A 27,533-nucleotide genomic window follows, 5' to 3' on the forward strand; every position below is an offset into this window, starting at 1 on the left:
TCATTTAACACACAATGCCTTCTGACACGCAGCAGGAGGAAAAGAAAAGCCTAGGACTTTTTAACAGGCTGAACAGCAAGAAGTAATTTAAGCCTAAAACTTTAAGTCTGTACCTGGCTAACTGATTTTTCAGCTATGAAATCTGATAAAATCTATAGAAATATGAAAAGAACTTGTAAAATATGGCTTTGCTCTACACAGATTAAAGCATTTTACATTTAATAAAGCTACAAAAAATTTGCAAGGACATAATTACTTTTCAGCTTTCAAGAGGCAAGTCAAAAACTCAGTTTAATAAATTCAAGTGAGGAGGAGAAAACCTTCCTTAAATACAGAATGCTTAATAATCAATGAACAGAACTTGACAGTGAATAAAATGTCTTCCTTAAATACAGAATGCTTAATAATCAATTAACAGAACTTGACAGTGAATAAAAAAAGACTATGCACAGAAATTTATATTTGGAAAGTCTCTTTAAAAGAACACACTTATACTACTTTTTATAAAACCATACACAATTGCAGGGTGTTCTCTGCCACATTTTAGATCATACATTAGACACTTCATTTAAGTGAATGAATATAGAAGTTGACAAGAGCACTTCAGATTTCATAAAGATCATTTACATTTATTCCCAGCAATAAAGTTCTTTCTTTAGGATATACTCTTAAATATAAAATAATTTCTTGAAAGAATTAATGTCAACCAATTGTTTGACAGTGTTTACACAGGAGAAGTGCTACATTTTGGTGCTAACTGTGGAAAAAGGTAAAGGGAGCAGCTTCTTTGTCCATTTCCCTTTATATAAGAAAGAAAACTTAGAGGACAGTAGGGGTAAAACCAAACCCACCCATCTTGAAGTAGCTACTTCTTTGGATTCTTGGCAAGCAGCCTAGAGCCAAAACCAAAAAAACAATCCTAAACAGCCCCTACAGCTCACAAAATCCATTCATTTGCCTTCATTTTTAAAGAGGTAAAGAAGAAATTTAACTCACTCTTACCAGCAACTAGGGCCACTCCAATGTCTCCTTGGACCACTGACCAGAAATTCTTGACCTCCTGGGTTAGAATTTCTAAGTAAGCAAGTTAGTTATTGGACAGTATGAGATGTTACAGGGATAAGACAATAATTGATATCACAGTGAAGGCTTGATAAGAGTCAGACTCGTTACTTGCCGCCCTGCCTTCACTTTCCTTGACCTAATATTAGGGGAAAGGATGAGCTGCAAATGCTGCCATTTGGCACTTGTTTTAGGTCACCTGGCAGAACACTAACACTACTAAGAGGTAGCCTGATCTGACCGTCTGCCTGAGAGGCAGCGATTCCTCATCCCATACACCAGAAGGTAGCACCCCAGATGAGGAATTGTTCACCATTTTTTAGAAATTTTAACCCTGCTGTTTACCCCTCCCTCTTCTTGGACTGCTTACAACACTTGCACGTGGATATACTGAAGCGGTGCCCTCCTGGTAGAAGACAACAGGGCCTATATGCCTCATTCCCTTCTGCTGAGTTCCCATACCTGCCCGAAGGACTGTTCCCTGAGCAACGCTTCCTCTGGGAGCTCCCAAACGATAAGGTGACACTGCCTCTTCTGAATTTATACCATTTGTCCCTCATCTTCACTACTCTGACTGTCCCGGTCGCTATTTTCTTTCCTCTCGTCTGCACAGAGCTCCCACTAGGGAGTTCAGTTTAGTCCACTTCACATGTTAAGGCAAAATAACTGTTTTCCTTCTCTCCTTGCCTTGTGCCATACTTTGGTCTTTTTGGTCTAATGAATTTATCCACTAATGACATCTTTCAGAATAAAGGACCACACACACACACACACACAGAGGCATGAAACAAAAACAAAAAACTATACCCCACAGAATTCGGGATGATGGCAATGGGAAATGACCTTACAAGAGACTCACTGTACAGCAGAAAGAGATGGTTTAAAATAGACAACTTTCACTAGCCAACCGGAAAGAGAAATAGGATTTGATAGGAATCAAATAACTCTATATGGGGGGGAGGGGGCGGAGATATCGATTAACCAGGGTATTCGTGAGCCAATAATCCAGCCCAGCTCCTCTTCCCATCTCATGGAGGCACATCGGCCCTTCCTCCAGAGGGCCTCTGAGAAGGCTGAGACTTGGGACAGATCTGGTCTGTGACTTGTTTTGGTTGGTTTGGAGTCTAATGCTGGAGGAGGTTAAAATACTGGGTTATCTACCCTCACTATCCTCTGTTAGAAGGACTGATTATGAGCCAGTTTCCATATGAATTCCCCCACCGAGTTGCAAGCGTAGCACAGAATTTCCTTGACTGCGTACACACTGCTAAAGAACATCTGATACACCGATCCGAAGGCTTCTGAAAGAGAGGTTAAACTTATCGGTGACACGTGTTCGCCAACCAACACGTGCATCGTCACCAACGCAGAAACCACTGTCAATATAAAAGTGAAAAACTTTAAAAACTCTTTAATTTCCTTGCTGTCATCACCAGCCTGACTGTGTCTCACCTCTCTGGAAGAGAGTTTGATCTCTGGAATGAGAACGTTGTTGACCTGACCAATTTCAATTTTAGACCACTCTTCCTTCATCAGCCGACCTACTCGCGGCTGAACTTCCACAGGTTTGAGGGGAGGAAGCTGCCTTTGTCTCACAGCTTGCACCCGCTGACGGACATCATCCAGTTTCTCCAGAAAATTCAGAGGCGACTCCTCTTCTTGCAGGGCCACGGTCAGTAACATTAACTCCAGCTGCTCCTCTCGGATTTTCTTCACCGTCGCAAGGAGTGGGGAATATTTCTCGACGATCTGGGTTTTGACGGCATCCAGAGCAGATAGCAACGTTTCTTCCTTCTGGTCCAAAATTTCCCTAAGTTTATTAAAATAGGTGAGGACGCTTTCTTTATCGTCCTCGACAATTTTTTCGCAATAAGATTGCTGTTGCTCCAGTTTCTCCATAAGTAGGTTTAGGTCCATCCAATGTTTATCAGTCAGCTGTTCAAACAATTCGATCGGTGTGTCCTTCTCTTTCATATAGGCACTGTGAAGGTCACCTATGGGGTGACCGTGATGTTCACCGATTGTAAGGCAGTGGCCGCAAACTAATTTCTTATCAAACAGACAGTAAACGTTTAAGGGTTGACCGTGATGCTCGGCGCAGGTGACGATGTCTGGGTGGTCTTCCTGCTGGTATTTCTCAATGATGGCCCTTAGAGCGAAGTTGACAGGCAAAGACTCAATACCAGACTGAGGGATTTCAACCCTACTCCGACAATTTGGGCACTTCAGTGGAATCCTTAATGGTCGCCATATGTAAAAGTTACTGGATGCCTGAAGAACATTTTCCAGACAGGTTCTACAAAACGTATGAGAGCACGGCAGTACACGCGGGTCTTCAAATATACTATAGCAAATGGAACAGGTTAATTCTTCCTCCAAGTTCTGCATCTCCTGAAATGAGGAGAAAAAAGGCTTATTTATCGATAACCTATAAATACTAATTAAATGTCAGTGAGGAACATATTTTACATTTGACTACATTGTTTTAATCACAACAATAATACTTGTTAAGCACTTACCATGTGCCAACCACTGTCCTAAGCGCTGGGGTAGATACAAGGTAATCAGGTTGTCCTACATGGGACAATTTTAATCTCCATTTTACAGATGAGGGAACTGAGGTACAGAGAAGTGAAGTGACTTGCCCAAGGTCACACAGCAGCAAGTGACGGAGCTGGGATTAGAATCCTCGTCCTCTGACTCCCAAGCCCATGCTCTTTACCAGTAAACCACGCTACTTCTCACACCTGCTATACTATGCTCCCAGGCCCAGCCCCACCCCCAAAAAGAAAGGCAAGCTGGGACCCTGATTCATTCCTCTAGTTGTTTATCAGTTAGGATGCCACTAGAAATTGCACTGCCTTGGAAGGAGAGTTTTGTGACAGCTCTTGGGTTGTGGCTCAGAGTCCTGGCAGATAGAAGTGTTCTTCCGGGGCAGGTGGGAACACGGCAACATGCAAGGAGAGGCGACGGTCGGAGTAGTTAGTTGCCTTTGGTGCGGTGTGGGGAGGAAGCACAGAAAGGGACTGTAGAGAACTTTCCACCGCTTTCAAAAGAAAATGATGGTACTTGTTAAGGAGCTTGTGTGTTTAGCACTGTACTGAGCACTGGGAAAGATACAAGCTAATCAGGCTGGACACAGACCCTGTCCCACATGGGCTCCCAATCTGGGTGGGCCTTTATTTCCAGTCCTGGCTCTCCCAAGAATCAACATGTATGTGTGTGTGCGCGCTCATGTGTGCATCTCTCCTTCTCACATCCCATGTACGTCTGTTTTCCTTGTTGCCCCAAGATGGATTCAAGAGCCTCACTTGCCCATCCCTTTCCACATCAAGCAGAAACTCCTGACCAATGAGCATTGAGAAGTTAGGCAACTTGCCCAAGGTCACACAGCAGGCAAATGACAGAGCCCGGATCAGACCCAAATCCTCTGACCCTCAGTCCCGTGCTCTTTCCACTAGGCAAGCACTCTCCCCTTTCCTCTCTTACTACAATTTGGCCACACAATCTGCTCTTCTAATGCCAACCTATTCACTGTTCCTCACTCTTGTCTCTCACCACCCATCTCCTGCCTTCCTGGCCAGCAACTCGCTCCCCCTTTTCACACAGACCAGTAAGGAAGTCAATATCAAAGCAAGATATTTCTTCAGCTACTCAAGACACATTTCAGAAAAATCTCGAAGAGGGCCACTAAAGTTCTGACTGATTGCATATAAGCCTTTTTCCTGCTTTATAGTGGCAAATCTTTTTAAGACAGGAGTAAGAGACAAGATCTCGGCTTTGCTCCGAAAGGGTCCACAGATAGCTCATCAGACAGCTACAGGAAAAGTGTCCTCACAAGCCAAGATGTGAGGCGTTCCAAGAGCCCCGACCAACTGGGCAACACAAAAGCTGATGACATCCGCAAGTGCAAGTTAATGCACGTTGAGAATGTCACCTACAATTGCACAAATGCATTCTCAAGCGGTTCACAAAAGCGACCCAAGGAAAACAAAAATGAGGTGCTCGTTTATAATGGAATTGTAAGACTAACATGGAAAACATATTACATCAAAGTAATTACATTATTCTAAAGGAAATGCAATTATTAGGTTCAGTCAATTTTGAGGTGGGATAGAAATATTTCACAATTGAAAGACTGCTTATGTTCTGCAAGTGGCATCTCATCTCAGTCCTAACGGCGGAGAAGTTACCTTTCCGGTAACAAGAACTGAGAGGCTTGGTACTTATATCCACTTAAATTCCAAGTTACTTTCTGAAAGTTACACTCTTGTGGCCGCATACAGTACGAACCTGCATGCAAAACAACAACAAATCTCATTCCACATTTACTTCTTCTGGGAAGACGGCGTTTCCTTTAATGCAACGAGGCTTCGCCGATGCCATTACCCGACAACGGAGACTATCGGGATCACAGACAACAAGCTCTGGAACGCGGCCAGGCTCTTAGCATCCAAAGCTGGCAGAGGGGTAGCCGAAGAGCTGCTGTATGGAGACCTGATATTGGGAAACGGAAAGCAAGAAGGAGGGCAGAAGGAAAATTTTCGGGACACGTAAAGCCGAGCTTCAAACGACGCCACATTCTAGCTGAAACCTGGGTGGTAAATGCTGAGGACAGAGCAACGCTGCTCTTAAGGAGTGACTGAGCAAAAATGTCCTAAGGAGCACCTATGGGAAGAGAAAACAAGAGCACAGGTCTGCAGACATACGTGACAACGTAGGAAGCAGCTTTGGGTGCTCAATGTGTCCAAGCCCATGAGTCCCACTTGGCCTTCACAGCCACACATGCATTTATAGGTGAGTTTTACCGTCAGTTGGTAGAGTGAACACAGTGAGACAGGATTACCCAAAAATGCTCTGCTCAGATTTAAAAGACAGTCAGGGGAAGAAACAGATGAGGAGACATCTACAAGATAAAGTTCAGACTGAGCCCTGTGTGGGACAGGGACTGTGTCCCACTTGATATTGTACTTACCCCAGCACTTAGTACAATATCTGGCACACAGTAAGGCACTCAACAGATGCCATTTTTAAACAAAATGCAGAAGGTAGTCAGTCAATTCATATTGTTTATCAACAGCATACTGTGTGTAGAGCACTGTGCTAAGTGCTGGAGAGAGTATACAACGTCCCTGTCCTCAAAGACCTTTCGGTCTAGCAGGTGAGACAGATGCAATGAGAAAGAAAATGCCTATGGAGAGGTCCCCAAAGACACCAGGCTGACCTCATCTATCTCAAGCTCATCCTTACCTGCTTTAACTCCACCCTCTTCTTGACCCGGCAATGCTATTTTTCAATCTTACTGACTCCAGTGCCCACCATCCATTCCAGCTGTTTACACTTTTAACTCCCCTCTCAAATCCCCTGTCCCCACCATCTCTTGCACCTTGCTAATGTACTTAAAATTGAAACCATCAGGTGTGACTTCCCTTAAAAAAAAAAAAAAAAAAAAAACCCAAACCCCAACCTCCTTACCTTTTCCATTCTTCCCAGCAGTATCAAGAGATCTCCCACCTCTCAAAACATCTACCCTTACACCTGTGCCTCTGACCCCATCCCTATGCACCTTATAAAAACACTCGATCCTTAACTTCTTCCCACCCCGATCGCAATCTTCCACAGTTCAGTTTCCAACAGCTCCTTTCCCACCGCTATGAAACCTGCCCACTTTTCCTGTCCCCGAAAAAACCCTCCCTTGACCCCATGGCTCCCTCCAGTTATTGCCCCATCTCCATCCAACATTCCTCTCCAAATTCCTTGAGCGAGTTGTCTACACCCACTGCCTCCACTTCCTCCCCTCCGATTGTCTCCTTGACCTCATCCACTCCTCAGAAACTGCTCTCTCTAGTCACCAGTGACCTCCTTCTTGCCTAATCCAAAGGCCTCTACCGCATCCTCATCCTCTTTGACTTTACTGCTACCTCTGACACTGTGGACCACCACCTTCTCCTAGCAACATTATCTAACCTTGGCTTCACTGACACTAACCTCCCCTCCTGGTTCTCTAATGTCTCTGGCCATGCCTCAGTCTATCATAGGCTTCCCTCCACCTCCCACCCTCTCATTGTCAGGGTGGGAGGGAGGTGGGTCCCCCTTCAATTCTCCATTTACACCTTCTCCCGTGGAGAGCTAATTTGGTCCCATAGCTTCAATTACCACTGCTATACAGGTGATTCCCAAATCTACCTCTCCAGTCCCGACCTTCTTCCTCTGCAATCTCGTATTTCCTCCTGCCTTCAGGACATCTCTTCTTGAGTGTCCCAGCAACACCTCAAACAATTTGTCCGAAACACAACTCCTCCCCGCCAGACTTTCTCCACTGTAGAGGACACCAATATCTTCCCTGTCTCACAAACCTATAAACTTGATATTATTCTCAACTCATCTCTCTCATTCGACCCACGTATTTGACCTGTTATGAAATTCATTCATTCATTCAACAATATTTACTGAGCGCTTACTATGTGCAGACCACTGTACTAAGCGCTTGGAATGTACAAATCGGTAACAGAGACAGTCCCTGCCCTTTGACGGGCTTACAGTCTAATCGGGGGAGACGGACAGACAAGAACAGTAGCAATAAATAGAATCAAGGGGATGAACATCTCATTAAAACAATAGCAAATAAATAGAATCAAGGTGATGTACATCTCTAACAAAATAAATAGGGTAATGAAAATATATACAGTTGAGCGGACGAGTACAGTGCTGAGGGGAGGGGAAGGGAGAAGGGGAGGAGCAGAGGGAAAGGGGGGAAAAGAGGGTTTAGCTGCGGAGAGGTGGGGGGGTAGAGGGGGCAGAGGGAAAAGGGGAGCTCAGTCTGGGAAGGCCTTCTGTTGGTTCTATCTATACAACAGCTCTATAAACACTTGAATCTGCTGCCTATTCACCACCCCTCAGCCCCACAGCACTTATGAACTTATCCATAGTTTATTTAATGTCTCTCTCCCTCTGTAGACTGTAAGCTCTGTTGTACTGTACAACATGAGGGAGACCAAGCACTTAGTACAGTGCTCAATAAATATCAGATGTAGTGATAAAATCCACCCTTTAATCTCCAGCCAAATTGCCACCAAACCGATCCAAGTACTCGTTTCCCACCTTGACTACTGCATCAGTCTCTTCTCTGACCATCCTTCCTCCCCATTCAAATCCGTATTTCGCTCTGCCATCCAGACCACTTATCATGAACCAGTCAGTTCACGTCTCTTAGAACAGTGCTCTGCACATAATCAGTGCTTAACAAATACCATAATTATTATTATTACATCTCCCCATTCCTCAAAAAACCTCCAATGATTGCCCTTCTACCTCCATATCAAACTCTTTACCATTAGCATTAAGGCAGTCAAATCCCATCACTACCTTACCTCCCTAATCTCCCACTACATCTCAGCCTGGGAGCCAGGGGACCTGGGTTCTAATCCCACATGTCTGCTGTGTGATCTTGGGCAAGTCACTAAACTTCTCTGTGCCTCCGTTCCCTTATCTGGAAAATGGGGATTCAATATCTGTTCTCCTTCCTACTTAGACTGTGAGCCCCTTGAGAGACCTGATTATCTTGTATCTACCCCAAAGGACTCAGACGGTGGCTAATGGGCTGGTTATTTGGGTGCCCTAATGGGCTAAGGCGGACTGGAAGATTAAGAACAAGCCTTTTTGGGGAAAAGAGCTGTGGGAGGAACTGTGGGAAGCTGCCCACGGCCAGGCCACTTATATCCGCCACACTGATGCCCACCTCCCATATGGCACTTCTGGAGAGGGGGATGCAAATAAAGAAGCCGACCCGCAGGTCCAACTCATTCATTCAAAAGTATTTACTGAGCGCTTACTACGGGCAGAGCACTGTACTAAGCGCCTGGAATGTACAATTCGGCAACAGATAGAGACAATCCCTGCCCAATAACGGGCTCACAGTCTAAACGGGGGAGACAGACGGCAGGCAAAACAGAATGAAACAAACCACCACCAAGATAAATAGAATCGTGGAGATATACACCTCATTAACAAAATAAATAGGGTAATATATACAAATATGCAGAGTGCTGAGGGGAAGGGGGAGCAGAGGATGGGGGGAAGGGGAGGAGGAGCAGAGGGAAAGGGGGGCTGAGTCTGGGAAGGCCTCCTGGAGGAGGTGAGCTCTCAGTAGGGCTTTGAAGAGGGGAAGAGAGTTTGGCAGATGTGAGGAGGGAGGGCATTCTAGGACAGAGGTAGGAAGCGGGCCAGGGGTCGACGGCGAGACAGGCGAGAACGGGGGACCATGAGGAGGTGAGCGGCAGAGGAGCGGAGTGTATGGGGTGGGCAGTAGAAAGAGACAAGGGAGGTGAGGTAGGAGGGGGCAAGGGGTTGGAGAGCTCTGAAGCCAAGAGTGAGGAGGTTTTGTTTCATGTGAAGGTTGACAGGCAACCAGTGGAGGTTTCTGAGGAAGGGAGTAACATGCCCAGACCGTTTCTGTAGGAAGATAATCCGGGGAGCGGAATGAAGAATAGACTGGAGTGTGGACAGATAGGAGGAAGAGAGGAGGCTAACATGATAATCCAGTCGGGATATTATGAGAGCCTGTACCAGCACGGTAGCAGTTTGAATGGAGAGGAAAGGGCGGATCTTGGTGATATTGTGAAGGTGAGACCGGCAGGCGTTGGTGACGGATTGGATATTTGGGGTGAAAGAGAGCAGAGTCAAGGATGACACCAAGGTTGTGGGCCTGTGAGTCGGGAAGGATGGCTGTGCCGTCCACAGTGACGGGGAAGTCAGGGAGAGGACCGGGGGAAGATAAGGAGGTCAGTTTTAGACATGTTGAGCCAAAGGGTTCACACGACCCCAGTCTTCAGGGAAGGCTGGCAGCTAGCAAAACGGGGATATGAGAAGAGTGGGCGTGGGGGAACAGAGGCCACCTGCCGATGGCTCAGGAAGATCCAAAGAGAGAGTGAGGCAGATTGTCATGGCGTGACTCGAGAGCGATCAGGCCCTTATTTCTCCAAAACCCTCGTTGTCCCTTCTAGCTCTCGGAAGAATCTGCTAAGGGATGGGGCCCCGAATGAGATGGCAGGCTGACTACCTAGGACCTTTTAGAGAGGCGGCCAAAAAGTACATTCTGGTCACGGTAGACAGTTGGTCAGGGTGGACGGAAGCAGCAGCTAGTGCCAGTATGGACCAAGGAAAAAACATAAATTTAATCACCACCCATATTACCTATAGGCATGGAACCCTGGTAACCACAGACTCCAACAAGGGCCCAGGATTTGCGGGGAGCATGACCCAGTGGATCCGTGCCAGTCTGAGCACCTGCCTCTGTATCCTGGTAACAACCTTCAGGGTCTCAGGCCCCTGAACAGCAGATGCAAATACAAGACCAAAAGATATTACCTGGGCTGGCCCACGGATGGCCCCAGCTTCTGGTCAGACCTGGTGGGTGATGAACCCTCAAGGAATAATAACCTCTGTCCCGGAGTCATGAATCAGTGGCTCTTTCCACTGAGCCACGCCTGAGAATAGTTTTCTATTTCCACCAGATCCCCAGGAGGTTCCACTCATATATTGTACTTTCCAAACACTTTGTACAATGATCTGCACACAGTAAGCGCTCAATAAATATGATTGAATGAATAATAATGTTGGTATTTGTTAAGCGCTTACTATGTGCTGAGCACTGTTCTAAGCGCTGGGGTAAACATAGGGGAATCAGGTTGTCCCACGTGGGGCTCACAGTCTTAATCCCCATTTTACAGATGAGGGAACAGAGGCACAGAGAAGTTAAGTGATTTGCCCACAGTCACACAGCTGACAAGTGGCAGAGCTGGGATTCAAACTCATGAGCCCTGACTCCAAAGCCCGTGCTCTTTCCACTGAGCCACGCCACAGCTGTACTAACTGAAGTTTGAGTCAGAGGCATCAAATCAACCTCACATCACCTAAGACATCAGTGGCTGACACAGATCTCGTGCGCTGAAACCGGATACCTAATGTTTCCGGGGAAGAAAGGTTCCCAATGATCCGAAAACATCTCTGTTCTATACCAAAAAGAGTGTGAATGTGTTGGAATTTGGCCTGCTCTTGTCTAAGTGTGTGAATGAATGAACTGCGTTCAAATGAAATGGTGTGAAAGTGGTATGAAACATGTGAATTGTGCATTGAAAGAAATTCCTAAAGGAGAACTGCGTAGCTCCACAGTTCAGGAGCTATCGGTTTAGAAGGGAAAAGGGGAATTTGAGGAAAGGCATCTCCCTCAAGCAAATGATTAGCTTCCCTTATTGTGAAATGTGGTTCTCCTGGTTGGAAAGATTAGCTTGCAATTATTTGAAGTGTAAAAATACAAAGGTGGTAATTAGGAGAAGAGAATTTGCAACCCTCCCTCCCTCGGGAATGACTGCAAGGATGGCGATTCAATTGCTAATTTAGTAAATTAGCAATCTGTAAGCAGGTTAGAAACTGTCACTTTTATTATGTCCGGATAGGGTAAGTGTGATCATTTGAGCAAAGAACCCTGTTTTGAAATGTTCACCGTGGAACTAACAAAGTGTAGTGAAGAAAATGTACCGATATGTTCCTTATCTAATTTTGGGTAAATTGACATATGTAAACTTCATGTAAAGAAATGTGGTTCTGAATATAAAATGGTAATACTGAAAACTAGAGGGATTTGGAACGGCAACTGAATTTGAGTTTTTTCCTCCATGAAGGGGAGTTAAAGGAGAACCTAAAGAAATTGAACACGGGACAGCCTCCCGGGGAATACACATTTCTTGAGGAAAGGACCCAGTAATGGGACTGTGAGCCCATTGCTGGGCAGGGATTGTCTCTATTTGTTGATGAATTGCACTTTCCAAGCGCTTAGTACAGTGCTCTGCACACAATAAGCGCTCAATAAACACGATTGAATGAATGACATCTCCTTACTGGACAAAGCGGACTTTGGGCCCACCTAAAACCCCAACTCTAAAAAAAGCAGTTACTGGAAATTAACTTAAACCATTAAGCTGAAATTGTTTTTCCAGCCTTAAATCTTGATGGGTTGATGATAAGGGAACCACCGCCACAGGGTAGAGATCTATTTGTAGAAAATTGCAAAGTAAATAGAAAAAATGAGATTTGTTATTTTATTTCTTCTATTTATGTTATTTGCTCACCCTGGCTTGTTTTATTAATATGTATATATCGATATTTATATTTATATTGATGCTATTGATGCCTGTTTACTTGTTTTGACGTCTCTCTCCCCCCTTCTAGACTGTGAGCCTGTTGTAATAATGTAATAATAATATTGTTATTTGTTAAGCGCTCACTATGTGCCAAGCAATGTTCTAAGCGCTGGGGGAGATACAGGGTAATCAGGTCGTCCCACGTGAGGCTCACAGTTAATCCCCATTTTACAGATGAGGTAACTGAGGCACAGAGAAGTTAAGTGACTTGCCCACAGTCACACAGCTGACAAGTGGCAGAGCCGGGATTCGAACTCATGACCTCTGACTCCCAAGCCCGTGCTCTTTCCACTGAGCCACGCTGCTTCTCTAAGCAGGGACAGGGATTGTCTCTATTTTGCTGCTGAGTTGTACTTTTCAGGAGTTTAGTACAGTGCTCATTACTCAGTAATCGCTCAGTAAATATGATTGAATGAATTGCTCTTTTCGGTTCAAATGGTCTTTAAACAAGAAAATTTCCATTACGTAACAAGAGTTAAACAATGCAAACCTTGCATGCTGTCTCTTCTACTGCCTAGCCAATGGGCTAGAAGCTATTAAGTGTTTGTCCGTCAGTGTGATATAGATCATCTGTAAAAGAAAAGGTCTGAATGTTTATTTATCTTTGCCTTCACAACTGTACTTCTTTAGAAACTGGAAAGATTTAGATAGGATATCCCAAGGATCTGAAAACAACCAAAGAATTGGAGATATACGTTGGAATATTACTGTGAAAAAAATTGTCATTTCAAACTCTGTCAATGGTGAAGCAACTATGTGATGATGCTGGGTACTTAATCTGCCTAACAGTTCTATGGTTGAGATTATAAATTCCTCCATTCTAATCCAGTAGCACACACTGGCTTCCAGAGAAGTCCCGCAAAGGGACCACCACTCAACCGCTTTAGAGAAAGCCTGTCTTCAGGCCGAGCCATGATGTGAAAAGGACAGGTTCCCACCAGCATACCTGGTCCAGAGAAAGTTTAAGCACCAGCACTCCATGCCTTAAAAACTTTGTTGTTGTTGTTTCAAAATAGTTTCACTTAATTACTGGGTTTATTACACTACCAGTTTAGAAAATCTCTACTGAAGGGCTTGGTGATGATACTGATCATCATTCATCTGTGTTAATTAATCCATTAACTTTTTTTGATCTGAAAATTATTTCATATAATTACTGGGTTCATTATACTGCTAGTTTAGAAAAATCCCTATTGAAGGGATTGGTGGTGATATTGATCACCACTCACATCTGTTAATTTGTTATTGATTCATGTCAAGGTCACATATGTTCACGCGACATAACCGTATGCCGGAATCATGTACCCTGATGTGAATTTCCCCCTAGGACTGAACCCCTGTATGATTGTGAATGGGCGAATGTTGCTGATCCATGGGATTAAGGGGTGGGATGCAGTGAGCCCACAGAAAATCATTTTACGAGTGACCGATCGCCAAACCTTCCGGCATGGGATCAGTGGGATGGGCTCCCTTGACAGGCAGACCTGTACCAGACATTTGTTGGAGAGGCTGTGAGTTAGTGGGTGTATGTTACTTCTCTGCATGTGGGTTAAGAATTAAGTAGAGCTTTCCAGAGTAACCTTGGTGGTTTGGTTCTTCATTCTGAACTTGTCTGGGAATATCTGGTCTAGGAAATTCCTGGTTGGTATCATAGGTAGGTATGAATTTGGCACAAAAAGTGTTCATATGTTAGTTGTGATGATATGAACTAGGGAAAAGGAAAATTAATCAGGAAAGGACTGTGATTTCAGAAAGGTCTGAGATGGACTGCTCAGGTCGGATAGATTTTTAAAGTTTCAGGCAGGAGGCAAGACTTGAACAAGAGGTCAAGGGCAGGAAAGAAGAGAGCGAGGCCATCAGTCATATTTATTGAGTTCTTACTGTGTGCAGAGCACTGTAAGGGGCACGGAGAGTAAGCTTGAGAGGAAGGAGAAGTGCGAGCTGGGGTTGTGGTGGGGCAAGAGTGGATCTATAAGAGGGAGAGAACTGATGGAGTGCCGGGAAGCCCATGGTCCCGAGGTTTAGCTTGGATAACCACTGAAGGTTTGAGTGCGGATACCTACAGAACGACTTGTGCAAAATGATCCAGGTGGTCACACATGCAGGAGGGTATCGCCATAGACATTTGAGAGATGTAAGCACATAGAGAAAGGGAGCAAAGAAAAAGCAATAAAAAATGCCCGCTCTAGTCCCTAATAGCTCTCTTATTCTGTCTCTTATGTGGCCAAAAAGCCCAAACTATTGCCCTCCTCCCTGGGGAGGCGAAAGTGAGCAGTTGGCATCGGGCACAGAGGGGATGCCCAGGGCCATGACAGGGTGGCGCACTTTGCTCTACAAACCATGACCTGGTGAAATCCTTCAAGGTGGTCTTACAGTCACGTGCTTTTTATGGCTACTGACTGATCCATCTCATAGTTTGAGTCATTAGTTCACCCAACCAGGGGAGTAATAATAATGAGAATTTGTTAAGCCCTATGTGCCAGGCACTGTACTAAGCACTGGGGTGGATGCAAGCAAATCAAGTTGGACACAGTCTCTGTCCCATGTGGGGCTCGCAGTCTCAATCCCCATTTTACAGATGGGGGAACTGAGGTCCAGAGAAGTGAAGTGACTTGTCCAAGGTCACACAGCAGACAAGTGTGGAGAAGTGGAGAAGCAGTGTGGCTCAGTGGAAAGAGCACGGGCTTTGGAGTCAGGGCTCATGAGTTCGAATCCCAGCTCTGCCACTTGTCGGCTGTGTGACTGTGGGCAAGTCACTTAACTTCTCTGTGCCTCAGTTCCCTCATCTGTAAAATGGGGATTAAGACTGTGAGCCCCATGTGGGACAACCTGATTCCCCTATGTCTACCCCAGCGCTTAGAACAGTGCTCGGCACATAGTAAGCGCTTAACAAATACCAACATTATTATTATTATTATTACAAGTGGTGGGGCCAGCGAAGAGGGAAGTGGGACTTCTAGTGACGCTTGGGAGGAAGGAATCCAAGTTAACCACGGGGGTCTTACTGAGTGGTTTCCCAAATATCGAAGCATGGATTGTGTAGGGGTGGGAAGTGGGGGGAGCCTGGAGCTGATTCCCATGGGGGATGGGGGGAAAAAGAGAAAACGAGGGGGATGACATTCCCGGTTCCTCCCATGGGAAGCAGCATGGCGTAGTGGATAGAGCATGGGCCTGGGAGTCACAAGGTCATGGGTTCTAATCCCAGCTCCGCCACTTGTCTGTTGTGTGACTTTGGGCAAGTCACTTCACTTCTCTGGGCCTCAGTTCCCTCATCTGGAAAATGGGGATGAAGACTGTGAGCCCCACGGGGGACAACCTGAATGCCTTGTATCTACCCCAGCACTTAGAAGAATGTTTGGCACATAGTAAGTGCTTAACAAATACCATAATTATTATTCCTTGGGAGGGTTGGTGCTACCCTAGGCCCATCTTCCCACTCATCACACAGGAGTGGGGGAAAGCAGGAAAAAGCACCAGCGAGTAGCCTCATTTTTTTTTTTATTTAAAAAATAAACAAAAGCCCTGGGCTAGCAGGGGTCCTGGGCACCTGGGATCACACATCAGATGGCCTCATGGAACTGGCAGGGGGAGGAGGTGGCACCATGTTGGGCTGTAGTTCAACCCCTTCACCTTGCGTCTTTGCCCAGGCAACTTTGATGACACCTCTTAGCAAATCACCCCCCCCTTGGCAGACTCATAGGGAGTGGCTTCCTCAGGAGGGCTTTCCCAAGGCTGCAGCAGATGAAAAGGAGGCTCTTACTTTATACTGGTAGCCAACCCATTCCCCTCCTTCTCCCAGCCGGTTCAGACCCAGTGGGATAAGAGGAAAGAAAGAGAAGCAAAATGGGCAAAGGAAGGGGATATGATCAGGCAGCCTGGGGTGGGATGGAGAGAATAGAGAAGGGGACGGACAGTGGAGAAGCAACAGAAGTCTAATCAAAGCAGAGCTGTCTGGGTTTTTTTCTTCCGAGTTTAAGCTGCACATTTAAAATATAATAGTAGAGCAGTAGACATGCCAGTAAGATTGGAAATATAAAAATACATATCAAGTAGAGGACTCAAGAAAACGTAAATGCTTTTACAAGGATTTAAAGAATCTAACCCAAAGCAAAGCTTTATTCCTTTCCTTCTCTAAGGAGCCTGGCTATATTTAAGTTACTAGTACAGCTCAATTCTTTCATTTTTAATCATTATCAGTTATCTATATTGCTGTCTGTCTCCCTCGCTAGACTAAGTTCAATTTGGGCAGGGAACAGGTCTACCAACCCTGTTGTATTGTACTCGCCCAAGCACTTAGTCCAGTGCTCTGCGCCCAATAGGCGCTCAATAAATACAGTTGATTGAGACTCAAGTTGAGCCACTTCTTTCATTTCGCAGCTGAGCTCACTCTGAAAGAGCATCTTCTCCAACCGGTAGACTTTAAAGAGCCTTTTCTCTGGGGGAAAAGATCACTGCATCTTCTGTGGGTCCCTTACAACACTAAGACAGTGCTGATGCTCAAATACTAATTGGTAACAGGTGATGGACAAGCAAACAACACAAAGAAAACCTCGCCACCCACTCTCCTGTTTAAAGTAAGAAATACTTTGAAATTTTACTACACTGTACTATGAAAATACCTTTCATCTACACAACTCAACGGCTATAAGACATTAATTACATTTTACCGCCACCCTGACTCCCATTTTACGTAGCACAGTGAGTTTCCTCAAGGGCCCAGAGGAAGTCGGGAACAGTTTTGGACCCCCAACTCCTCGGGGGCCTGGTTCCACCCGTGCCGCTCCCCACTTGCTGCATGGCTCACGGCCAAGGGCAAGGGGTAGGACCAGGAGACGGGCGAGGTGGGGGCGGGGAACACCTGTTCTCACCCCTGCCCCTTTATCGCCTCCTCGCCCTATTAAATCATTTCGGGGACCTAGGCTCTCAGTCAGATGAGGTTTTGGTCTGTGGCTCTTTGATTTCTGATGCCTACCCATTTCTTTCATTAGAAAGCTTGTTATTGGATGTTTTTTACCTTTGTACAGTGCAGGGGAATCTAGGAATCCCGACCTACTCTATTAAATCTGCAGGCAAAGACATTCCTTTTCTCTTCCAAGTAACTGAGTTCTAACTCAGTTTTTCGAGTTCTTGTCTCTTCTATTACTATTTGGCACCAATTTAACAATCCCCCTTTATATTAGGGATTAGGAGGGAAAATGGCTACCAACTCCATTATGGTGTACCTTCAATAAATATCACTGATTGGTACCATATCTATATTTTTCAAAGAATTAAAATATTAACATCCTGTTTACATTCACACAGGCAGTTGTCAAACATACGTACACTGTCTGAACTTGGAATGTATTTAACATATCCCACTAAAATTCACCTACTACAGCTGGAAACCAACTGACACATTAACACTTCCCAATCCACCGACTCTCCCAGACATTACCTAGTTTCCAGATCTCCCCTGGGTTTAATAATCTTAAACTCACCCAGGGAATTCTTTATAACTTACAGGTGTTACGATCTGGTACCGCCACATAGAACGAGCGTCTGCAAGTTTATTGCCATTGCATGTGTTTCTTCGGTATTAGCCACTACGTGTTTTTGGTCTCAAGAGTGACACGCACATTCGCAGTCAGACACCCGATAGTGAAGAGCTCACACTTCCTGACCAAAAAGGTCCACCTGCACCTGCTACTTTGCCCAACCCAACATTCGTATAAAAAAGTGGCTACGAGGCATCCTTTCTATTGCCGAGGACGCAGTGGGAGTACAATCCATGGCATGCGACGACAGTGGACGGAAGCATGGGTTTCTTACCAGCGGCTGCGTCAGTCAGAGGCGTGTGGACAGGCCAACAGATCCCTCGAGAAATGGCTCCCGGATGCCTGGGGCCTCACCTTCGTGGTGGGCAGGTATCGTGCCTGTTTATTGCTATATTGGACTCTCCCAAGGGCTTAGTACAGTGCTCTGCACACAATAAACGTTCAGTAAATATGACTGAGTGACCGACACCCTGGTAGAGGCGCCAGCCGGCCATCAGCTCCCCATAGTCTGACTAGAGAGCCGTCAGGCAGGCTCCGCCGCTCCTGTGGAGACCGAGAGGCGGGGCCTTTCTCCCCTCCGGTTTCCTGCCAGGGCCCGAGCCCTACCCTAATGAGGAAAAGCACCACGGGAAGCCAAGGCAAGCTGAAGCTCGGGCCTGGCAGAGGACCAAGTCTCCGAATGGCTGCTTGGGTCCGAATGTTGCCTGGCCAAGGAGGCGGCGCCCTGTGGGACTGGGCCAGCGAGGGGTGGGGATCCCCCAGCCGCTGCCCCTAGGCCCTCCACATCTGGCAGACCACCGCTCAGAGCCTTTCTGCAATCACGTCTCCTCCAAGAAGCCTTCCTCAATTCATTTCCTGGCCCACAAGTTCTAGCCTCCAATTACCACTTCAACACTTTGAGCCAACTACACACTCATGACCACTTGTGGCGATTCTTTACATTATATACTCTACTATTTTCAGTGTGTCTCCCCTGCTGGACTGTAAACTCCTTGAGGGTACAAACCATGCCTACTAACTCGTCTCTAGAGAAAGCGTTCAACTGAAGCATTACTGATGAGGGATACCAGTGGCCTGATCTACCCGGGGAGGGCAGTGCTAATGTTCCCTGGTGTCGGGAGGTAAGGTGGGTGACGCAGTCAGGCCTACACTGGTCCTTCAGAGAAGCAGCGTGGCTTAGTGGAAAGAGTAGGGGTTTGGGAGTCAGAAGTCAAGGCTTCTAATCCCAGATCCTCCATTTGTCTGCTGTGTGACCTTGTGCAAGCCACTGAACTTCTCTGTGCCTCAGTTACCTCATCTGTAAAATGGGGATGAAGATTGTGAGCCTCAGGTGGGACAACCTCATTACCGTTTATCTACCTCAGCGCTTAGAACAGTGCTTGGCACAGAGTAAGCGCTAAACGAATACCATGATTATTATTCAAGAACCAGTTTCAGACAGCCACCCTCTGCTACTTCTAAAAAAAGCCCGAAAGATGGAGAAGGTCACAAGGGGCCCCCTGATATGGCTCCCCTTGATCCTTGAGGCCAGGTATTGAATCCCCATTTTGCAGATGAGGGAACTGAGGCACAGCCAAGTGAAGTGACTGGCCCAAGCTAATACAGCAGAGAAGTGACGGAGTCGAGATGAGAACCCAGGTCTTCTGACTCCCAGACCCACGCTCTGCTAGGCCAGGCTGCTTGTCCCAAACAGCGAGCCAGAGCCTCTCCTAATAATAATAATAATAATGTTGGCATTTGTTAAGTGCTTACTATGTGCCGAGCACTGTTCTAAGCGCTGGGGTAGACACAGGGGAATCAGGATGTCCCACGTGGGGCTCACAGTCTTAATCCCCATTTTACAGGTGAGGTAACTGAGGCACAGAGAAGTTAAGTGACTTGCCCACAGTCACACAGCTGACAAGTGGCAGAGCTGGGATTCAAACTCATGACCTCTGACTCCAAAGCCCGTGCTCTTTCCACTGAGCCATGCTGCTTCTCTCCTGTTCTCTCTCCTAGCCAGTCTATTACCTGATTGTACACGTAGAGATATTCCAAGCAGAGATCTCTGGAGTGAGTCAGACCCACAGTGCCTATGTACATATCTGCAGTGCTATTTATTTATATTATTGTCCGCCTCCCCCACTAGACTCTGAGCTCACTGTGGGCCATGAATGTGTCTGTTTATTGTTATAGTGTACTCTCCCAAGTGCTTAGGACAGTGCTTTGCACAGTGGAAGTGCCCGAATGAGCCTTCCTTGTGCTGGCTTTGGCCAGGCACTCTAGGTAGTCTGTATTTCTGTCTTGGGCCACGATGGACATGCAGCCCCTCTTGTCTCCATCATATTGATATGGTGCATCACCTCCAGGAGCCATGTTCACTGGGTTCTGTTTGGCAGCTAGAAAGCATTTACAAGGTCCCATAACTGAATGACTGAGGTGACGCCAATGAGCTCATCAACCTTTTGGAGGTACAGCCCCAACCCAGGAAGGGGGCAGGGCCCTAACCTGCTATTAGGCGACTGTCAACTCTCACACTGTCTACAAGGCAGGAGGGCAGGAGGAGGGCGCTTCAGGTATCATGGAGAACAGGAAAAATCTAATTGCTTCAAGCTTTTAAACTCTCTTAGCCTAGGGCCTACTGCATGCATGATCAAGGCAGATCCAAGCTACCACACCTCGGCTTCCCAAGCAGAGAAGGGAACTTTCAGCATTACTGAGGAGAAAGGAGAAGCTGTAATTGCTTGCAACAAGCTTTTCAAAAACTCTTTTGGTTTATGCCCATTCATGATCAAAGCAGGTGGTGGGAGGTGTTCACTGGGAGAAGGAGGGGGAGGCCCTGCAGGGGACCTTCCACTCCCAGCTGTTTGTTCCCCAAGTGGAAGGAGAAGCAAAGGGGCGGGAGCAGGTTAGGAAGCATGCTAATAATGTACTACAGAACCCAAGTGCTCTGTGGCACACAGAGGCAGGGGATCCAGGAATTTACCCTGCATTAAAAACAATCGTGGAATTGGTGAAGCGTTTGCTATGTACCCAGAACTACACTAAGCATTGGGGTAGATGGAAGACAGTCATAACCGACAGTGTCTGATGGCTCTGATCTTGCTTTTTTTGACATGTTATCTGTTAAGCACTTCTACGTGCCAGGCACTGTAATATATACAAGCTAATCGCGTTGGACATAGTCCCTGTCCCATGTGGGGCTCACCGTCTTAATCCCTCTTTTACAGACGAGGTAACTAAGGCCCAAAGTGACTTGCCCAAGGTCACAGAGCAGACGAGTGGCAGAGTGGGATTAGAACACAGGTCCCTTTGACTCCTGGGCCTGTGCTCTATCCCCTAGGCCACATTGCTCTCTTTAAAAGGACCCTCAGCATTTCTGCACTTCTGTTGATACCGGTTCCCTTGCACAAACCTGTTTTAATAATAATAATGACGGCATTTCTTAAGCGCTTACTATATGCCAAGCAGGCAGAGACGTTAGGAGACATCAACCTGACATTAGCTTACAGGGAACAGGGAAGGCTATTCCCAAAAACTAATGAAAGGTGAGTCCGTGAGGCCTTCGACGGATCAGTATTTGTTGATTGCTTACTCTAAATGCAGAGCACTGGGCTAAGCACTTCTCAGTCAGGTGTCAGATGGGAAATGGGAGTGGAGAGTCTAGACTGTAAGCTACCTGCATGCAAAAACATGTCTCTGTTTTACTGTACTTTCCAAGTGCTCAGTACAGTGCTCTGCCCAGTGTAAGTACTCAATAAATGCCACTGATTGACTGCACGATTACACTCCTTGTGGGCAGGGCTCTTCAATACCTATTCTCTCAAGTGCTCAGTACCACTGATTGATTACACTCCTTTCAGGCAAGGATCTTCTGTACCTATTCTCCCAACTGCTTAGAACAATGCTCTGCACACTGTAAGCACTCAATAAACACCAGTGATTGATTGGAGAAGGAGCCACCTTCTTTAAAGAACTCACTTGTCATGGGCAGGGAATATGTCTGTTAGAGTGTTCTATTGTACTCTCCCGAGTGCTAAGAAAAGTGCTCTGCATACAGTAAGAGCTCAATAAATACGATCGACTGACTGAGCACCTTAGGGCCGCCCCTCCTACCCTCACTGTTCTCCTACTACAACCCACCCCGGCACACTTTGCTCCTCTAATGCTAACCTACTCACTGCGCCCCAAACTCATCTATCTTGCTGCCCACGTCCTGCCTCTGGCCTAGAACACCCTCCCTCTTTATATCCTACAATAACTCTCCACCCTTCAAAGATTTAGTGAAGGCACATCTCCTCCAAGAGGCCTTCCCTGACTGAACCCTCCTTTCTTCTTCTCCCACTCCTTCTGCAGCGCCCCTGAACTTGGATTTGCTCCCTTTATTCAGCCCTCCTTCAACTCCAGAGCACTTCCGTACATATCCAGAGTTAGTGTGGATTTTTGTTCCTGCCTGTCTCCACCTTTAGGCTGCAAGTTCGTTGGGGGTGGGACACGTGCCTGCTGATTCTGTTGTATTGTCCTCCCTCAAGCACTTAATCCAGTGTTGTGCACATAGTCTGTGCTCAATGAATAGGAGTGATTGATTGGGGGGTGGGGCTCCGCCTGACCTTTCTGAGAAAGGGCAGGCAGGGGGAAGAGGCTAGGGGGGCAGGTTTGGGCACTCTGAGGGGATGTGCGACCAGGAAGGTCGGGGTTGTTACCCCTGCCGGGGGCTGCCTGAGAGGATCCCTAGTCTCTCCCTCCCTTTGGGGAACGCATGGGGTTCCCTTAACCAGCAGGGCTCATTCATTCATCCATTCAATCGTATTTAATAATAACAATAGATATACGACTCATTGAGCGCTATGTGCCAAGCACTGTTCTAAGGGCTGGGGTAGAAACAAGTTAGTTTGGACAGTCCCTGCCCCACACAGAGCTCAGAATTCCCTTTTTTCAGATGAGATAGCTGAAGCCCAGAGAGGTAAATAATAATAATAATTATAGTATTTGTTGAGCCCTTGCTATGAAGTGAACTGAAGCAAGTGAAGTGACTTGCCCAAGGTCACACAGCAGACATGTGGTGGAGCTGTGTGTTTACTGTGTGCAAAACGCTTACTGTGTGCAGAGCACTGTACTAAGCACTTGGGAAAAATACAATACAACAATAAACAGTGACATTCCCTGCCCACAATGAGCTCAGTCAAGAAGGAGGGTGGGGGGAGACAAACATGAACAGAAATAAATAAATAAATGACATACGGACATAAGTGCTGGGGGGAGGCGAGGCGGGGGGGGGGGGAGCAAAGGGAGCAAGTCAGGGCAATGCAGGGTGACGCAAAAGGGCTTAGTCTTGGAAGACCTCTTGGAGGAGATATGTGAGCTCCTTGTGGGCAGAGAATGTGTCTGATTTAGAGTGTATTCTCCCAAGTGTTTGGTACAGTGCTTTTCACACCATAAGCTCTCAATTCATTCATTCGTATTGATTGAGCACTCACTGTGTGCAGAGCACTGTACTATAGAATAATAATAATAATAATGTGAAGTGTGGCATATTGGATAGAGTCCGGGCCTGGGTGTCAGGAGGTCATGGGTTCTAATCCAAGCTCCATCATTTGTCAGCTGTGTGACCTTGGGTAAGCCACCTAACTTCCCTGGGCCTCAGGTACCTCAGCTGGAAAATGGGGATGAAGACTGTGAGCCCCACATCAAATAACCTGATGACTTTGTATCTACCCCCAGCGCTTAGGACAGTGCTTGGCACATGGTAAGGGCTTAAATTCATTCATTCATTCAATCGTATTTATGGAGCGCTTACTACGTGCAGAGCACTGTCTTAAGCGTTTGAAATGTACAATTTGGCAACAGATAGAGACAAACCCCACCGGGCAGCCTCCAAACCCCACCGGGCCAACAACCGCCCCACACCCCCACCCCAATGCACACACATCTATTCATTCATTCAATCCTCTTTATTAATAATATCGGTATTTGTTAAGCGCTTACTATGTGCCAAGCACTGTTCTAAGCGCTGGGGGGTCGAGGGTGATCAGGTTGTCCTATGTGGGGTTCACAGTCTTCATCCCCATTTTCCTGATGAGGGAACTCCCCGTTTAGACTGCGAGTCCATCCCTGGGCAGGGATGGTCTCTATTGCCAAATTGTACATTCCGAGCGCTTAGTACAGCGCTCTGAGCTCACCTCCTCCAAGAGGCCTTCCCAGACTGAGCTTCCCTTTTCCCTCTGCTCCTTTTCTGCTCCCCCTCCGCTCCCTCCACTTTCCCTTCCCCTCAGCTATGCCCCCTTTCCCTCTGCTCCTCCCCCTCTCCCCAGCACTGTGCTCATTTGTATATAATTTTATTACCCTATTTATTTGTTAATGAGGTGTCCATCCCCTTGATTCTATTTACTGTGATTATGCTGTCTTGTTCTTGTCCGTCTCCCCCTTTTAGACTGTGAGCCCGTCATTGGGCAGGGATCATCTCTGTTGCCGAATTGTCCATTCCAAGCGCTTAGTCCACTGCTCTGCACGCTTACTATGTAAGCATAGTAAGCGCTCAATCAATACGATTGAATGAATGAACTGAGGCCCAGAGAACTGAAGTGACTTTCCCAAGGTCACAGAGCTGACAAGCGGCGAGGCCGGGGTGAGGACCCACGACCTCTGACTTCCCAGCCCGGGCTCTTGCCACTCAGCCACGCGCCTTCTCTCTACGGAGCGCTCGGTGGGTGCGGAGCACTGTGCTGAGCGCTTGGGAAAGGACAATTGACCCCGGGCTCACAGTCTAGAAGACGGTGCCAAACGGACGGACACACACACACACCCCAGCTCCGCCGCTTGTCTGCTGTGTGACCTTGGGCAAGTCACTTCACTTCTCTGGGCCTCAGTTACCTCATCTGGAAAATAAGCATTAAGTGTGTGAGCCTCACGTGGGACAACCTCATCACCTTGTATCCTCCCCAGAGCTTAGAGCAGTGCTTTGCACATAGTAAGCGCTTAATAATAATAATAATAATTATGGTATTTGTTAAGCGCTTACTATGTGTGTGAGCCCCACATGGGAGAACCTGATCACCTTGTATCCTCCCCAGAGCTTAGAGCAGTGCTTTGCACATAGTAAGCGCTTAATAATAATAATAATAATTATGGTATTTGTTAAGCGCTTACTATGTGTGTGAGCCCCACATGGGAGAACCTAATCACCTTGTATCCTCCCCAGAGCTTAGAGCAGTGCTTTGCACATAGTAAGCGCTTAATAATAATAATTATTGTATTTATTAAGCGCTTACTATGTGTGTGAGCCCCACGTGGGCCAACCTGATCACCTTGTATCCTCCCCAGAGCTTAGAACAGTGCTTTGCACATAGTAAGCGCTTAATAATAATAATAATTATGGTATTTGTTAAGCGCTTACTATGTGTGTGAGCCCCACATGGGAGAACCTGATCACCTTGTATCCTCCCCAGAGCTTAGAGCAGTGCTGTGCACATAGTAAGCGCTTAATAATAATAATAATAATTATGGTATTTGTTAAGCGCTTACTATGTGTGTGAGCCCCACATGGGAGAACCTGATCACCTTGTATCCTCCCCAGAGCTTAGAGCAGTGCTTTGCACATAGTAAGCGCTTAATAATAATAATAATAATAATTATGGTATTTGTTAAGCGCTTACTATGTGTGTGAGCCCCACATGGGAGAACCTGATCACCTTGTATCCTCCCCAGAGCTTAGAGCAGTGCTTTGCACATAGTAAGCGCTTAATAATAATAATTATGGTATTTGTTAAGCGCTTACTATGTGTGTGAGCCCCACATGGGAGAACCTGATCACCTTGTATCCTCCCCAGAGTTTAGAGCAGTGCTTTGCACATAGTAAGCGCTTAATAATAATAATAATAATTATGGTATTTGTTAAGCGCTTACTATGTGTGTGAGCCCCACATGGGAGAACCTGATCACCTTGTATCCTCCCCAGAGCTTAGAGCAGTGCTTTGCACATAGTAAGCGCTTAATAATAATAATTATGGTATTTATTAAGCGCTTACTATGCGTGTGAGCCCCACATGGGAGAACCTGATCACCTTGTATCCTCCCCAGAGCTTAGAGCAGTGCTTTGCACATAGTAAGCGCTTAATAATAATAATTATGGTATTTATTAAGCGCTTACTATGTGTGTGAGCCCCACGTGGGCCAACCTGATCACCTTGTATCCTCCCCAGAGCTTAGAACAGTGCTTTGCACATAGTAAGCGCTTAATAATAATAATTATGGTATTTATTAAGCGCTTACTATGTGTGTGAGCCCCACATGGGAGAACCTGATCACCTTGTATCCTCCCCAGAGCTTAGAGCAGTGCTTTGCACATAGTAAGCGCTTAATAATAATAATTATGGTATTTATTAAGCGCTTACTATGCGTGTGAGCCCCACATGGGAGAACCTGATCACCTTGTATCCTCCCCAGAGCTTAGAGCAGTGCTTTGCACATAGTAAGCGCTTAATAATAATAATTATGGTATTTATTAAGCGCTTACTATGTGTGTGAGCCCCACGTGGGCCAACCTGATCACCTTGTATCCTCCCCAGAGCTTAGAACAGTGCTTTGCACATAGTAAGCGCTTAATAATAATAATTATGGTATTTATTAAGCGCTTACTATGTGTGTGAGCCCCACGTGGGCCAACCTGATCACCCTGTATCTTCCCCAGAGCTTAGAACAGTGCTTTGCACATTGTAAGCGCTTAATAATAATAATAATAATAATAATAATAATGGTGGTATTTAAGTGCTTACTATGGTGCTGAGCACTGTTCTAAGCGCTGGGGTAGAAACAGGGTAATGAGGTTGTCCCACTTGGGGCTCACAGTCATTTGACAGTTGAGGTAACTGAGGCCCAGAGAAGTCAAGTTCATATTTGTTAAGCGCTTACTAGGGGCAGAGCACTGTTCTAAGCGCTGGGGTAGATACAGGGGTCATCAGGTTGTCCCACGTGAGGCTCCCAGTTAATCCCCATTTTCCAGATGAGGGAACTGAGGCCCAGAGAAGTGAAGTGAGTCGCCCACAGTCCCCCAGCTGCCAAGTGGCAGAGCCGGGATTCGACCCCATGACCTCGGGCTCCCAAGCCCGGGCTCTTTCCACGGAGCCACGCTCTCATTACGTATTTATTGAGCGCTTACTCTGTGCAGAGCAATCATAATCATAATGTTGGTATTTGTTAAGCGCTTACTAGGGGCCGAGCACTGTTCTAAGCGCTGGGGTAGACACAGGGGAATCAGGTTGTCCCACCTGGGGCTCACAATCTTAATCCCCATTTTACAGATGAGGGAACTGAGGCACCGAGCACTGCGCTAAACGCTTGGAAAGGACGGTTCGGCAACCGATAGAGACAGTCCCTGCCCAGTGACGGGCTCCCAGTCTAATCTTCCAGTCTAATCTAGTTTAAAACCGAGAGACGGAGCCCCCGGGGACGAGACGGCGCTGGCTCGGCGCGCGTCACTCACCGAAGCCGCTGTAGTAGCCGCCGGCGTCGTCGTAGTAGCTGCTGCTGCTGCTGCCGCCGCCGCGCCTGCGCCCGGAGAGGGAGGGGAGGGGGGCGGCCCTCGGAACGCCAGTGCGCAGGCGCCGACCGCCGCGGCTCTTCCCCCCTCCTGCTCCCCCTCCCCCCGGCCGCCAACCCGGCCCGCCGCCGCGCTTTCAAACGTCAACGGCCGCCGGGGCGGAACCCGGGCCCGCCCGAGCGCGGGGATCCCCTCCGGACACGGACCCACCGGCCGACCGGC

The 27,533-nt window shown here is 46.8% G+C and overlaps 1 protein-coding gene across 1 annotated transcript; it reads right to left on the reverse strand.

Annotated features, from left to right (window-relative positions):
* Positions 1-202: 202 nt before the first annotated feature.
* On the reverse strand, positions 203-27,533 carry TRIM59 (tripartite motif containing 59). Its single transcript, XM_029066904.2, has 2 exons — positions 27,255-27,533; positions 203-3,453 (listed from the first exon to the last, which is right to left on the reverse strand). The coding sequence occupies exon 2, from the start codon at positions 3,448-3,450 to the stop codon at positions 2,239-2,241; it is 1,212 nt and encodes a 403-aa protein (XP_028922737.1). The 5' UTR covers positions 3,451-3,453; positions 27,255-27,533; the 3' UTR covers positions 203-2,238.

The sequence above is a fragment of the Ornithorhynchus anatinus genome, chromosome 1 (genome assembly GCF_004115215.2).
Source record: "Ornithorhynchus anatinus isolate Pmale09 chromosome 1, mOrnAna1.pri.v4, whole genome shotgun sequence".
Lineage (NCBI taxonomy): Eukaryota > Metazoa > Chordata > Mammalia > Monotremata > Ornithorhynchidae > Ornithorhynchus > Ornithorhynchus anatinus.